The 15,390-nt window shown below is 43.6% G+C and overlaps 1 protein-coding gene across 2 annotated transcripts; it reads right to left on the bottom strand.

Moving 5' to 3' along the window:
• Nucleotides 1-802: 802 nt before the first annotated feature.
• LOC124195438 lies at nucleotides 803-14,902 on the bottom strand. Of its 2 annotated transcripts, none has more exons than XM_046589840.1 (5): nucleotides 14,676-14,902; nucleotides 7,029-7,226; nucleotides 1,858-6,546; nucleotides 1,652-1,786; nucleotides 803-1,587 (listed from the first exon to the last, which is right to left on the bottom strand). In XM_046589840.1, the coding sequence occupies exons 2-3, from the start codon at nucleotides 7,216-7,218 to the stop codon at nucleotides 2,174-2,176; spliced, it is 4,563 nt and encodes a 1,520-aa protein (XP_046445796.1). In that variant the 5' UTR covers nucleotides 7,219-7,226; nucleotides 14,676-14,902; the 3' UTR covers nucleotides 803-1,587; nucleotides 1,652-1,786; nucleotides 1,858-2,173. The 2 variants fall into 2 exon arrangements, with proteins under 2 accessions (XP_046445796.1, XP_046445795.1); XM_046589839.1 differs by lacking the exon at nucleotides 14,676-14,902 and adding an exon at nucleotides 8,313-8,670.
• Nucleotides 14,903-15,390: the final 488 nt, after the last annotated feature.

The following is a 15,390-nucleotide window of genomic DNA, read 5'->3' as shown; positions in this document are numbered from 1 at the left end:
TCATACATCTTGGATTGTTTGACTTGTACACTGCTTGGATAATCCAAGACAATTAATATAAGAGGCGTAAGAGCGATGCTATATGCAAATCAGGTCATATATCATATATATGCAAAAGAGGTTTATATCTTTCAAGAGCAGTTGAGAGCTAATGATAAGGAAAGCGATTTAAGGCAAAAATTGTGTAGTTGAACAGCATCAAAGCGAAAAAAGAAAACGCGGATGAAACAAAAAGCCAGATATAAAAGACATCCCTTTCGATATAATAAACACTTTCAGACACCGAGATGAGAACTAAACGTTATTCTTTTCGTTTCATTTCGAGAAATTTTCATCGAAGGCGATTTCACAGTATGTGACCCAGTATACACACACCGGGCAGCAACATTATTTATAACAATAATAATGGACTTTGTCGTCCTACTTTCTGCTGCTGTCTTTTTCACTCAGCTGGACTTTTATTATCGAATTAATTGAAACATTTCATTAGTGTGCGATATGGGTTATACTGTTATAGGGTCTACTTTTAGAATGCCTTATTATATAGGGACCAAATTGTCATCAGTATATGATCGACTCAATAGATATGAGTTATGTTGTTACTATTTTTTTACTGGCCTGTTGAGTTATAATATCAAGATGAAAAGGCAAATTCTGGATGAAATCTCATCAGCTGGCGGTAAAAATAATTTGCAACTCTCAAACACTTATTGCGCATCATGTATAGAAATTGTTAAATACATAGGCCTACTGAGACATATTGAGTTCTTCGGAAAATAAATTTGTGTTGTTGCTTATTTTATAGTTAAATTATTTGCGTTTATTTTACGTGGATATAATTTGACAACTAAATATGGTTAGGGGAATTGGTCTGACTGACAGTGTCTCATGATGAAAATCTACAACAAATATGATGGGTATAAGGATGAGGTGATAATAGTCAAGGCCATGAAACCAATAACAAATAACACTCAATAAGTACAGTATCTGACATAACGCAAAATATATAATAATAACAAAATATGATACAAGAGCGTCAAATACATAAGTCAGGATCTGTATCAGATGAATCGCTTTACACTGAAACTTTTGTACAAAAATGAAGTACGCATAATGAAGTAGTCACAAAGAAGCAAAACTTAACAATACAGGTCAAACTTTAACAAAACTAATTAGATAAATTAGTTTAAAATGCACCATCCATATTTTAAGTTTAAAACATCAACAAAGAAATTATACCGGTAAGCCGTCGATTGAAAATCGAAAAGGCAAAAGCTATTATTAAGTCTTCGGAAATCGGGATACTCTGTACAGATTTTTCAAATGGTAATTTTTTGAGCAACTTTTCAGGCTTGGCAACCAGTTATGCGCTTGCTCGACTATGGCTTATTCGCTTATCAAACAACCACAGAGCTTGTTGCCGTTGCCAAACCTGCCAAAGTTTTCAGCATTTCCATCGTCATCGCACGATTTGGCAGCCACTTGGTGAATTATATAGTAGGCTACCGACGAGTTCAAAGATAATTCCAGTTTTCTTATCCCTCTGTTGATATTCACGTATATTCACGCGTCCTCAATAATATAAGCCTGTAAATTCCAAAAAAAAACATGACTACTATCCACAAAAATAATTGACGAAATTTTTATTTACCTATTTCTTTGCTCTTCTGATTGCTGTTGTAATTCAATAAATTATGGCTTTACAGGAGGGAATTATAATGATGTAGACTACACCTATACGTTGATGAACGATTGGTAGAAAGTATGTCCGGTACAGGAACATCGGCTACCAAGGTGCAATGAAATAAAAATTTGTATCTTTAATTTTTACAAATATAAGATGATTAGATTAGTTACCTGATGTTGCCATAGTGATTGGAGCTCGATTGTTTTTTAAATAAAAGGTATTTCGACATTGAAGACTTGGTAACTTTGCCTTTTCTGAACGGTTTTAAGGTCTTTGTACAGTATTTGTTTGAGGAAGATTTAGGTATGAAACACATGATGCGTAAGCATTATTAAGGCCTAAAGGCAATTGATTAACAATGTGGGGGTTTGGATTACATGACAGCGTCGTAGAGCGTGAGACTTGGTGTCACGTCAAACCAGAAGCTTATTTATTTTGCATAAAATTATCTTATATATCAAATTGTTCATCACATCATAATTATCTTCAATCATTGGATCTCTTGTTATTGGATGGCCGGAATCGGCGCGTGGAGCGTCGTCGCCTCGCCTTCAAAAAGATCCTGGCCGGAGATCCGTAAAGGGCTTCCGAACTAAGTGGCCCTGGATTATTAAACATGTCGTCCTGCGGGTTGAGTGCAATCGAATCTCGGAACATGTAGTGATCGTCCGACTTTGGTAGCGAATAATCGGAATGCCTCAGTTCCTCGCTAGGACGGAAATAATCGTCAATGGTCGTGGTCGGATATTGAGGCTGGATCTGTTGATGGGCAGCGGTGGCCAATTGCTGGTGTTGATCGAAATAGTCAGCATCGTTGCCGTAAATTTCCTCTTCGCTCAGATCTTTGTAATGATTGGGCGGCGGCTCACCGTACGTCTTTTTCGGCGACGTCGGCGTCTTCTTCTTGCTGGCCGGATAAGTTTTGGATGGCGCGTACGTCCGTCGCCTCTTCTTGCCAACGACAAACGGAACCCAAAGGGGCAACGTCAGAGCGAAAATGCCGATGGCAGCCAATCCGTAAGTGTAGAGCAACGCCAATGGATTGGTGGTCGTCGAAGAAACAGTTCCGCCGGTAATGCCTCCGCTGCTGATTCCTCCGTTGGTTACCAAAGACCCGGATGATGACGAGGATCCGCCGCCGGAAGAGCCGAAAAAGAGATTGGCCAAATTGGATACGACGGGCACCGAGTCCGGTTGATCCCCAGCGACGCCATCGACAACGATGGCGTTATTATCTTCGTCTTCTGCAATGGCACCAAAAGTGTCACCTTCTTCCGCTTCGACGGCCTCCACCTGAGGCGGAGGGGGGAACATGGAACTGGGCGTCACAAATGGATTGATGATGACAATGTCGGTCGACGTGTTGACAAAATGAAGTCCTCCGGCCGGCCGATCTGTCATTAATCCGGTCGTCAAGTTGGCCTTTAATTGAGTGATCAGATCGTCTAAACTCGACTCCATTCCGTCGCTCTCCGGAATTTCAATCATTGGAAGTGGACCGTTGGTGCTGTTGACCACAGTGCCGCCGTACATGCCGACGAACTGGATGCTGGTGTCGCCCAGCAAACTGGGCGACTCGGCCGACTCGTCCCACTCGTCATCAAATTGACTGCTGCCGGTAGTTACTTTGATCAAGTTGGCCAGTGGATTCAGATTCAGGAATGAATTGCTGTCCAATAGCGACGACTCGGCCGTCAACTGGTTCAAGTCATACGATGGAGGATTTGTCACGATAATCCCGTGACCGTGGGTGTATTTCAAAGTGTCGTCCGATGGCGTCACGATCCCGTGGCCGTGAGTGTATTTGTTGGTCGTGTCGTCTCTGAATTCTTCGTTGGGCGGGGTCACCATTTCCTGATCCTGTGACGAGACACTGCTGGACACGTCGATGGGCGGAGGCAATTTGGGCCGGTTGAAACTGGCGATGGTCAGCAGCAAAGAGGAAAGACCCGGACGGAGGTCAGTTGGGCGCATCACGATCGGTCGAACCGGTTTGGGCATATCGGCAGGATCGTCAAGGGGTAGCGCTGGAGGCTCGGCAGTGCTAGGAGGGGTCCGATCCGTGATGTAATAGGGAACGGTGGGCTGGCCAGGAAGGCTGGGCACCTCTTTGGACACGTAATTGTCCGTTTCCTCGTCGTAGAATTCCAGCGGAGCTCCGACAATTTCACTGGGAGGCAAGTCGATGGTGTCCATCACCTCGACAGGATCGTCGTCTTCGGCAGATGAGGAGGACGGCGATGTTGACGTTATGAGGTCTGCTGGGCCAACGCCCAGCCAAGTGACTTTAGTCGGTGACTTGATGGACACGTAAGTGATTGGACTGTTGGTAACATTCTCGTGATTATTGTTATTACTCCAGCTGCTGGGTTTTTTGACAGCAGGATTCGTGGCGGAGAAAAGGCTGACGTTTTTGTGATTTAATCCGCTAGATGGCACCCACACGCCGGGCTTTAAAAGCAACAAACTGGAGCCGCTGTGTCCGGGTTTGTTGGGCTTGTGATTGACAGTTTGCGTTGTGTTGACGATGGAAGCCTCTTTGACCCAGAAGATTTCCTCGCGATTTTCAGCCAAATCGTCGTCTTCGTTTTCCTTCTTATGGTTCATCATCATAGCCCTGACGAAATTGGAGACAATGTCGAAATCCGAGCCGGATTGCGAGAGGAATGAAGGGCCGCCGGCGGAGTCGGGAATTTCCTCTTCCATTTCTTTTTCTTCCGGTCTCTCGTCGTCGATTGGTGCTGGATCGACGGTCTCATTCTCCAAGGCTTCCTGCTGTTCCAAATCGTATTCCACCACGGCCTCTTGCCTGGTTTCCGGATCCTCTCTGTGTTCCATGACGTCGTCGTCGTCGGCGGCTGAATTTCGGTTATCCGCATCCGGTTTCTCGTTTCCAAATAATGTCGCGTAGATCAAGGGTGTCACGTACTTCCGGCTGGTCGATAAGAAATTCCGCATTTTCTTGGAGGTACGCGACTTTTTGACGGTTGGCCGACGGAACCACAGCGGTCGTCTCTTTTTGGCCGATTTGTTTGCATCCGCGGTCGATTGACTTCCAGGTGATTCAATGGCGGAATTCCTTGTACTTTGCTCTCGATTCTTCCAGTTGTTGAGCAACGATTCTGCACCTTTGCCCATCAACTTGGCCAGTATCTGGGCGTTGCCAAGTGTCCGGCTCCGGTCGTCGTCGTCGCTGGACATTTCGCGGTTACTCCAATCCTCTTCCTCCGTAATGGAACGCCTCCTTCTGCGGCGACCCAAGGCCGCCACGGCCGGCAACCACGAGTTGACCGTGCCGGCCAGACCTACCATCATGGGAATCCCTAGCATGCCCACTGTCCTGATTCGATTTCGGACAACATTAGTGGCCTTGTTAGTCATCACTCCCATCGCCTCCGGCACTCTGACTATTAGCGGCTTCTTATTCACGACAGGTTTCCTAGTCGTAGTCGTAGTCGTCACCACTAGATGGCTGCCCACTCCGCCCGTCACCGACACATCAGCAACGAAGGCCTCGATCTCTGGTGGTTTCTCGATGGATGACGTCGTCGTTTCGGCGTTAACAATTTGCGCATAATTCGGTTTGGTGAAATACGGACCCGTTGGCAGATTGACAAATTCCAAACTGCCGTAAGGATCAACTACCGTTGATTGCGTCGTTTGTTGTTGTTGTTCGCTGGCCGATTGTTGTTCGTCGTACAATTGCTCCTCTTCATCCGCCAATGGCTCTTGTTCATCCACCGCTTCCGCCAATTGCTGCTGGGCCGGCTTCAGTGTCTGCCGTCTCAAATAATCTTTCTCCATAGCCATCAACGGCCTGGCCGTCGAAACATATTCGTACGTCGGCACCGCGGTGAAGAATTGCCCGCCCAATTGTTGCTGATTAGTTGCGACCTTATCGATTGCGTGGTGGTGATGATGGTGATGGCCAGCTGATACCGGAGGCGATCCTTTAAATCGATCCTTTTGCGACTCTTTCAATGCCACAATGTAGGAATCTTCTTCTAGATCCTTGTCGGGAGTCCTGGGATGCTGCTGGCTGGAAACTGAAACTGGACTTTGATTGATGCGGCCGGATGAAACGGAACCTGGAGAACCGAAGCGATTCTTCTGCGACTCTTTGAGAGCGATTATGTAAGAGTCTTCGGTGATGTCGGCCTCGATGTGGCTGACCTTATCGGTGACGAGGACCGGCCTGTCTACCGGCGCTTCTAAAACGACCAAGTTGAAAATGATGATGTTGATGACGTAGACGCGGGTCTGCGGTTCACCAATGTCTCGACTTTCCAGGAGTTTGGACTCGACGTCCGGACCGCCCGTCTTCATCAGGTTGGCCAGACTGGCCAGAATTTTCGGTACGTCGTTCTCCGATCCGATTTGAGACTTGACGACGTTGACGAACAATTGCCGATCTCTCATCGGCTCGGCTTGAACGTCCTCGTTCACGGCGTTGGAAATGATTTCCTTGATGGTCGTCTCGGGTTTGTCGACGACGTCCACCACTTTGGGCACCAAATCTCTCAGCCAGTTGACGTCCGGGGCGATAAAGGCCGACTTTTCCGTCCGCTCCTTTTGGATGACCATGTTGAAAACCAAATTGCGTTCATCTTCCATCACTGGGTCGTCGCTTCGTGACGTTATCGTTCTCGAGCCGGTTGAGCTGCTGCTGTCGTCCAACAGTGTGGAGAACATGTCATTGATATCGTCCATCATGGCTAATGGCTGATTGTAGCCAATCGGAATTTGACGTTGATGGCGATCACTTATGTTGGCCGGCTCCGCAGGTTCTCCATCGCTCAGCTGATGCGTCCCGTTTAATATGAGCGACCCGTCGTCCTTCCGTCCAGCAGATGCGACGACTAGAATTTCAAACGAGATATATAATGGAATCAATTAACTTGTCAACGACCAAATGCAAATCATGAAATACGGCGTCGTTAATAATTATCTTTGCTAAAAAGCTCAAAACAATTTGGCATGACCAACAGCAAAGTGATGTATAAAATAAGTCGTGTTATATAAATTTCCCCTCCAAAATAAATATCACCGCCCTACAGCAGACTTAAAAGGATGTTGATGGTTTATAAAAATTAAAGGAAAACGGTAAACGACGTTGAGCGATGAAAGTAATTTTGTTACGTCACCCCTCAACGCCTTGGCGATGCTGCCGGCCAAAAATTGTCCGATAAGAATCTTTCATCTTGATGGTCACAAAACCGGTGAATATTTGGTGTGTATAATAGCTAATACCCACTGGTGGGAGTATATGTAGAGCTTAACTGTTGTAATTTAGTTTTTTTTGAATGTCGAGCGAACAAATTAAATTCCAGCTTGTATATACCGTCGTTGTGTTGAGGTGTCGGTGCCGAGGAGACCATCTGCGGCTGCCAGGAGAGTCCGGACGACACTAGGAGGAATAACATCAAGGCCAGCGCAAGCGTCGACATTCGTCTTGTTGCGGTCGCCCGTGTTGACAGCTGTCCTTCTCTCATGGCTGTTTGTCTTGGCTTTTCCAGGGACCGCGACATCATTGGTGATTCTGCGAAACGAAAATTATGTACAACATTAAATTTCGCTGTATTGTATTGTTAGAACCGCAAATAGCGGAGAAGAATAGACACAGGCACTGAACGCGGGAATATCTTTGACTTGATATTTTGTAGAACCCAGCTGGAGCTCATCACAACAATCAAAAAAGATAAGCAGCTGCTCTTTACAAATATAGGAACAAAGTATAATGATCGCAACATATTAACAAATTTTTTGTGAATAATACCGAACCGGATATTGTACTAAGACATCGGAATGTTCCATCTTATCCAGTGTAGATTATTTAAGAGGGAGGAGGAAACGAGTGCGGAACATTGCGCAACTACCGTTGTAAAAAAGAAAAAGGATGAAGGTCCTTTTGCCTGCTACTATAACGGCTCTGCGCAGTATAGTTTACCAATAAAAATCTGAGCATCATCATCGTCATTCCGGATAGGGAAAAGAAAATCAACGACCGTCATTGAAAGTCTCTATATAGCGTCTATATAACAACAAACGCTCGGCTGTGTGCAGCATTGAGAGGAGATGATGATGACTGCGGGGCGAGTACAACGGCACACACAAAACATCAAGCCGACTATAACAAATTCGGTTCTAAAAAATATATAAATATAAAACAAGGGGGGAAAAAAGGCTGCTGATGCTGGCGGGCTCGCACGCTCTTAACTCTCAATTGTTAAAGTTTTTAGAAGGGAAAGGATAAAGATGATGATGACCCTCTCGTTGGCCACAAACTCCCGAATCTCGAAAGAATGTAACAAACTGTTGATTCTCATTTCCTGGTGGGTTGTGTGTGTGCCCAGCAGGGCGGACTTTTGGATATACCATAAATACAGTCTGCAATCACAGCCCTATTTCTTTCCAGGATGTATACACAGTGCGCGTTGATGCAGATAGATCTCAAAGTATATAGAAGGCAGCAGTTTGGCCACCATAAAGAGAGAGTGGCGTTATATATGTACATTGTTAGCTATTGAGCGTCTTATTTCCCTTTTCTATTTTTTAAATGAATGATTTGTCCCGCTTTGTCCCGTTAAGGATATAACTGTTCAGTTTGACTATACAGAAAACTTACCCGACACTTTCGGATCCGTTGCCGTGACTCCTCTCCAGCAGTTGAATAAAATCTGCCGCCAACGACGCCGTGAATGTCTTAATTTCAGCGCCTTTTAATTGTCTTCCTTGATAGCGGCACTTGGCGGGAAAATACAAACGAAGAAACCAATTCAAACCAGTCAATTTCGCGCTTTGATTTCGACACTTGTTCAATTCGTGTCGACAAAATTTCAGGAATAAACTCGAGCGATTTTCTGCCAAGGGCTAACACAGGCCCAGTATATAACACTTGATTTCAAACTAGAAGCGGATTGAATTGGAATCGGAGACTATACAGAGCCGAAATGAGCGAGGGAAGCTCCGAGACGAAAGACTGAAATGGCCGTCCAGCGGCCCGCCACTTATATAGATACTCTTGCTCGCCCACCAAACACGCTGCCCACATTACCAGTCTCTCTATACGTTGCAGCAGCTGGGCGGTTTTCTCTTCAGAGAAAAAAAAAGAGAGTCCGCCCACTGTGGTGCTCGTCTCAGGTGCTCTGCTATTGTCCACGCGCGGAAACCAAAAAACGACATCAGCCGTTTTTGTTCTTAACGACGTGGAAGAAGAAGATGAAAGCGTACCAGTCAGCTGTTTTAAAATGAGACTAGCTTGTTGTATACTGTTCCACTCCCGATGGCTGTACAGGGAAGTGGCTGCTAGATGTATACACACGTATGATGATGAAGCTCTCATCCACTTAGTGTAAATGATAACCAGACCGCGAAACATTTTCGCGAGCAGGGGGTCTATAACATTGTAACTACACGTATAGGATATTGAACACACATCATATTACACGTTTACATAAACTATACACAACGACGATGTGGTCCATCGGTTTTCCCTTCTTGTTTTATATTTTTTCCCTTTTTTTTTTCCTTCTTCTTTCTTTGGCCCAGTGAAAATGTTTGTGAGCCCAGGAGAGAAAACTAAAGAAAGCGACGAGAGAAAGAAAGTGGGAATAAGCGGAAGGAAAAACTAAATAAAAAGGGAGAAGTCGCTTTATGTGTACATATAGAAACCAATGCAAAACAATGTACCTCATATACAATCCCAGTGTATTACTGAGATATCGTTCGGGTTTTTCGGCCTTTTAATTGGGGAAAATGACACGGGGAAAGAAAAAAGAAAAAGTGGCAAAAGTCTCCATTGTCCTTTGACTATTTTACGTTCGACTCTCTTGTATGCGAACTGATGTAAGAGAAAACCTTTGGTCAGATATTGTTTCTCAGATTCTGTTTCTTTATTATCACTCATCACTATGTGATGCGCCTCATTGTGATGGGAATCGGAACAGTATATAACATTAGTTCAATGATTTCGTACTATAGGTAATACAGTCTGCGCGGAATATTAATTCCCCTTTGTATTATTATTTCGGTTTGGCTCTCGTTTAATCCTCACCAGTAATTTCGTTTTCCATCTATATATACAGCTGAGTCGCCATGTATAACGAGAAAGCTGATTTATATCGCCAAACCAAAAAATATACCGTATGGGTTTGTGTGCGTTTTTCTTATATAACTTATCGGAGCCAGAGCATCTCATATTTATCACGGCGGCGACGACAGCAGCAGCCCTCCGTAGCATATAGAGGCTATATAGTAGACTGTATACATACACACACACAAACTCTATACACTCGATCTGACATGTAGAGCTATGGCAGTCATGCGTGGCATATCCCATATGCGCCGCGGCGCCACGGTCAATTCGCGTTACGCTCCATGAAATCTTTCCTCGCCAAAAATGTGTACACAGTGGCCCAGCATTGTACGTTTTTAAATGAAGAAAAGCGCAATAAGAGAAAAACCTCGAACGAATATGTAGGTCGCACGTGAATTGACAAAGAGCGATAGACGTCTAAAAGAACTAAAGATATATATCCGTTAACGAGCGCGCGACCTTTGACTTAATGTCGTTAGATCTTTCAAGTCCCGTTTGTATAAATGTGTTTCGGATTTCCTTGAAAATATGAGCGATGGTATATAAAGCTGGAAAGGAGAGTGTGTGTAGTTCTATAACGAACGATTTCCAAACACGCACTTTGGAAAACAACATGCGGAAGGGGCTCTTCTGCTGCTGCTTCCGGCAATGGATTAAATTCGGCGCCCCATTGATCAACGCCTCTGCATTCTCCTTTACTTGACTCCGGCCCCAGAGTCATCATGGCCGATCAACTTGATGGTTGTTTTTGTACCGTTACGGCCATCATCCTTAGATCTTTTTTCTTCTTTTTACTTTGATAGTATAGTATGCTACACGGTACTACTCACTCAGCCTCTTTGAATCTTTAACAAGGCGACATTCCCTGACATGTACCTATAAAGGACAAACTAATAAAAAAAAAGAGACTTCATAAATAAGAAAGTGCCTAATCGGTACGATGACCATTCGTTAATAGAAATCATTAATCGATATAGCTCGTGGTGAAAATGATTCACACAAAAGTAATATACCATATCGATAATAATGTTTCTCATTGGTTTCGAATAAATTTTTTCTTTTCTAATAGACTCTCTCCCATGTTATTTTTCTGGCTTTCAAGAGGGTCTTTTTCTGGTGGTTTTGGTCGAAAATATTTTACTTTTATCTTGACTGTGGTAGTGGAGTCAATATTATATCGATATCTTAGCTAATTAGAATATTAGTGTCGTCTGCATTTCGTTTAGTTTGAAAGTTTCGACGTGGTTTCGAAATGGAGACAAAATTAGATTAATAAAGAAAAGTGAACGATGAAATTTTTGGAAACGAATGTGGCTGCACGAAAAATCGGTCAACAGATAAAACTACATAAATGTACTAGACGTGTGTATGAACTCTGGTGTTGGGGCTCTCCATTTCCTCTCCACTTCCTGCTGTTTGGCAGGTAAAAATAAAACTAAGAATACAAATGGAATGACTATGGGAGGGTTAATAGAAGAGAAACCTGTTCCAAATTAGTGAAATGTTATTATTTCCTGACTGGCATTTATCATGTAAGCCCCCTGTTGATGCATGGCAGTTTGTCTGCAACGTGTAACCTTCTCGTTTCTGTACACTTGAGGTCTGAGCCAGCTGTAGTAACAACAAGATAATTGTGCAAGTTTTGCAGGTATTGACCTGTCAATCTCAGTACGCTGGGATGATGATTTGTGTGACTTTCATTCCTGCGACCTTCTAGACATTTTCATGATGCATGACTTGTATAAATGCAGCTGTATTACGTGAGATTCTCCCATTTCTCAAAACTTGGGGTTTATTTACTGTCTCATTTTCAACTTCTCCTTACTTGTTGTTTGCAAATATTTTCCGTAACCCATTTCTACATTTTTACTTAGATAAACAACATCCTGATTGGAGAAACAGATCCGGAGGATTTATACCGATGTCGGCCGATTTACCTATCTCTTCTTCCTCTATCTTTGAATGTTCTCGTGTACACCCATGAGAGTGTGGGGGTATTCACGAGGACCCCCTTTTCCCTGTCCTGCCTGGTACTGGATTCGACTTTTCAACGGATGGAGCCCTTGTGGATGCCTGGCTGTGGATTTCCCAGGCTTCAAGGTAGGACAAATCTATCTCTATTCTTCCTCTTTGACGACGTACAATTATTCCTGAGCTAAGCGGTTGACTGCAACTGTTTTCTCTTGCCGGTTTTTGTTTTTCTCAGTTAGGGTTCATTAAATAGAAATTAAGAGTGTATTACTTCTCGTCTCTTCATCAAGCGGATAAAGAAATTTCATTCTCGAAATTCGGTACTAGTAGAGCGTGATAATTGCGAGCATCTTTACTAGTTGGTGGGCCCGCAATTCTGTCTTTCTTTTTTTTCTTTTTGCGGCTCGTGCTGGGCCGGAATACAAAAGCCTAACCAAAAGTGATATGAGCCACTTATTCGTTCTCTAATGGATGACAATATAATTCTGTTAATCGATCAAACCGCTGCCATTGCCGGCATAGTTCGTGACGGTTATGGACGTTCACGAAAATGGCACGTCCATGTAGTTTAGGTGTACTGTGCTGGGTCCTGTTTACGTAATATTTAGGCTAAGTACATTCAAACCGGAAATAGGTGGAAACGTCAAAACTGACAGTTTCCTGCTGTTCCCCCGCGTGTGTGTGTGTACGCCAATAATGAATACTTTAAAGTGCGAAATATACGACGACCCAGCTCGAAATAACACTGGGATGTATATAATACGCAGACGTGTGTGTATACCCTTGAAAGAAAAAAAAAATTGAACTGCCCTGGTTATATTTTTTCCACAAATGTTGTTCGATATTCCCAGAATTTTTCTTGCTTTCTTTTTCTTTTTTCCGCGGTCGAGATTAGGGAGGGAATCAGACTGTTACGTACACAGCATATATACAGGAACACACAGTCATTAAGTCCCATCCGGTATATTCCCCCAGCGCTTCCGTCTAGAAAGGCAGAGAAAGGGAAAAAGAAACTCGGAAAAGGGACAACCCACAAGATACAAGACACGAACAGGCAATGTTTATACTTGTGAGCCACCATCTGACATGGTAAACAGCCGCGGAGCGAAAGACAAAGCCGCATAACTTGTGGCCACCACCTGTTCAACGCACACATAAGCGCGTGCATATGGATTTAAAAGGGCATATACAACTCGTGAGATTCTAAACCATTATTACCATACGCACATGCTGGATTTGTTATTTTCTAATATTTTGGGCAGTCCAGACATTTATGCCAATGTGCCTTACATAATAGTCCTTCAGGCTGATTGATTGTTATCACTCGGACTGTGCGTTGTCCCAATTGATAACAAATTCAGGCAACTAAATTAGACGACGGCGGTCTCTTTTGCTGATTTTCTCCGCATAACAATACGACGATAGGCGGCGCAATGGTGACAATTTGTCGGGCTCGATTTCAAACAATGAAACAATCGTCCGAGGCAGCGAGTTATTATTTTATGTCTATAGAAAGGACGGACCCATGGAATAAAAGAGCTAAAACGCTTTGTGTGCTCTTATAATAGTCGGCGAAAATCTGGGCTAAACTCTTTTTTTTAGAATGCAATCATCATCATCATCATTACGATCAGGAAAGCAACAACAACTGCGAGGCATTTCCCGGTGTGCAATAATTACCAGCTCAGCCGCAGCCAATGTCGTGATGACCCCGCTGAGGTTTTTCAATATCCGCCAACGTCTCAGCAGCAGGTAGGCCCCCGCCGTCATGACATAATGTCCGTTCTAAACCTTTCTTTTAAATTGCCAACTTGACAGCGGATCGTATAACTGAAATTACAACAGTAGCGACTGTTTGAACTTGTCTCTCTCTCTCTCTCTACAATGATAAACGAAATAAAAGTGAACGGGAGAATTTTTAACAGTTGGATACCTAGATTAGGAAAGCGGCTACTCCGTATTAGAGTACGCAAATAAATTCGAGTTTATTTTCAGTTTTCCGCGTCCCTTCACGCGTTCTCCTGTCAGCAAATCGCTGATCATTTTCTTACTTTTTCCCGCGTGCCGTTAGATCGACGCGCTAGCTTTTTCTTTAAAAACAGGTACAACGAAACAAATTGCAGGGGTTTGTTTTGTCATTCACGCTGCTTAGTTTTCCTTTTTTTCGTTCATCTTTTCCACTCGAATCGAGAGTTATTATTATTATGGTCTTTTGGACAACGCGCAGCAGCCGCTTATGCCGTACACTGCATAAACGGTTTATTTTTTTTTAAGCGCGGCATGCGGTTAATTTGATTTGGTTTATCTTTTTCGTTTGCAGTTAAATGCGTTCCCTTTCATTTGGTTTTTAGTCGTCGTCACCGTTGGTTGCGATCGACACAACATTAGCAGTTGGGCGAGTAGCCAACAAATTACAAATTCTGACAGGAATCCCAGACCAGCCATTTTCCATCATGTGTCCATCCGACATGTTTTCCCTTTCTCTACGGTGGCAGTCGAGGGAAGGTACAGTTAGAACGCAATCGTATAATGTGGACATACAACACGTACACATACCCACATGCCATCAAAATGGTATTAAATGGTACGCGCAGGTTTTTAGCCTTTCGGTTTCAGCCGTGTGAATGACTTTTCACACAGAAGAAAAAAGAGACAAGTTGAGCAGCCGGAATAAATCTTTTGAGTTCTTTTTTCTTTTACCGAAAAGGGAAAATCCCTTGAGCGACTTGTTTGAATAGAAACGTCAAGTGTAAAAACCTCAACCGGTCGTTATATTAGCTACAGAATCGAGAGAAAGGATGACCACGGCTAATACGACGATGGCATCAGTAACGCGTGAAGCGCAACATGATGTTGTTTTTAATTCTAACCTTGCGTATAACTCTGCGAAACAAAAAACAGAATTAGGATATAATGACTTACCGTATGCAGGTAACCGGCTTGAGATGAAATAAGCGTCGGATGTCAAAGTAAATAAATAAAACGGTCCCCTAAAGAAGAAGAAAATCAAAACGGACTCAAAACTTCACGGTCTTTTGCAGTTTCTCTTTCTTGTTTTTGATTTGTTTCGCAACAGAACAACAGACGAGGGTCTCTCTCGACACACCGTAAAGATTCTTGTCGATCCGATCGGACGGGATCGAATTCAACTACTGAGCTCGAGATTGACAGCGGGAGACTCCAAATAGAGACGGGAGAGGCCTCTATTTTTCCTTTGTAGGTGGAGCCAAAGTTAGATATCTGATGCACACAATAACGTGTACACAGCACACAGAGGAGCGCACCGCAGACAACAGAGCACGACAATCGAAACAAAAATAAGGCAACCGAGAAAAATTTAAGCCGGGGTGGCCGTGAACCGCGGCCCTGCTGCGCTCACTTGCATGACGATGCGCTTCAGGGCGTCTTGGCTTCCAGCGCAATTCCTTTTGAGAGTCTTGTATAGCTGCTGCTATACATCAACTTATTTTTCTTCTTAAAACGAAAAGAAACAATGAGGAAATCGATGCGTCTTCTCGTTTGTGTTCTAGCCTATATTTTCGGAGAGAGCGTCGTTCGGACACTATCAAACGAATAATAATGACAATCGAAAATTTGTTCACCTATTGCGAAACGAAGAAGGAAGACGCGTTTTCTC

Source organism: Daphnia pulex, chromosome 6 (genome assembly GCF_021134715.1).
Source record: "Daphnia pulex isolate KAP4 chromosome 6, ASM2113471v1".
Lineage (NCBI taxonomy): Eukaryota > Metazoa > Arthropoda > Branchiopoda > Diplostraca > Daphniidae > Daphnia > Daphnia pulex.
The sequence above is the reverse complement of the archived record's forward strand: the minus strand, read 5'-3'. Positions and strand labels throughout refer to the sequence as shown.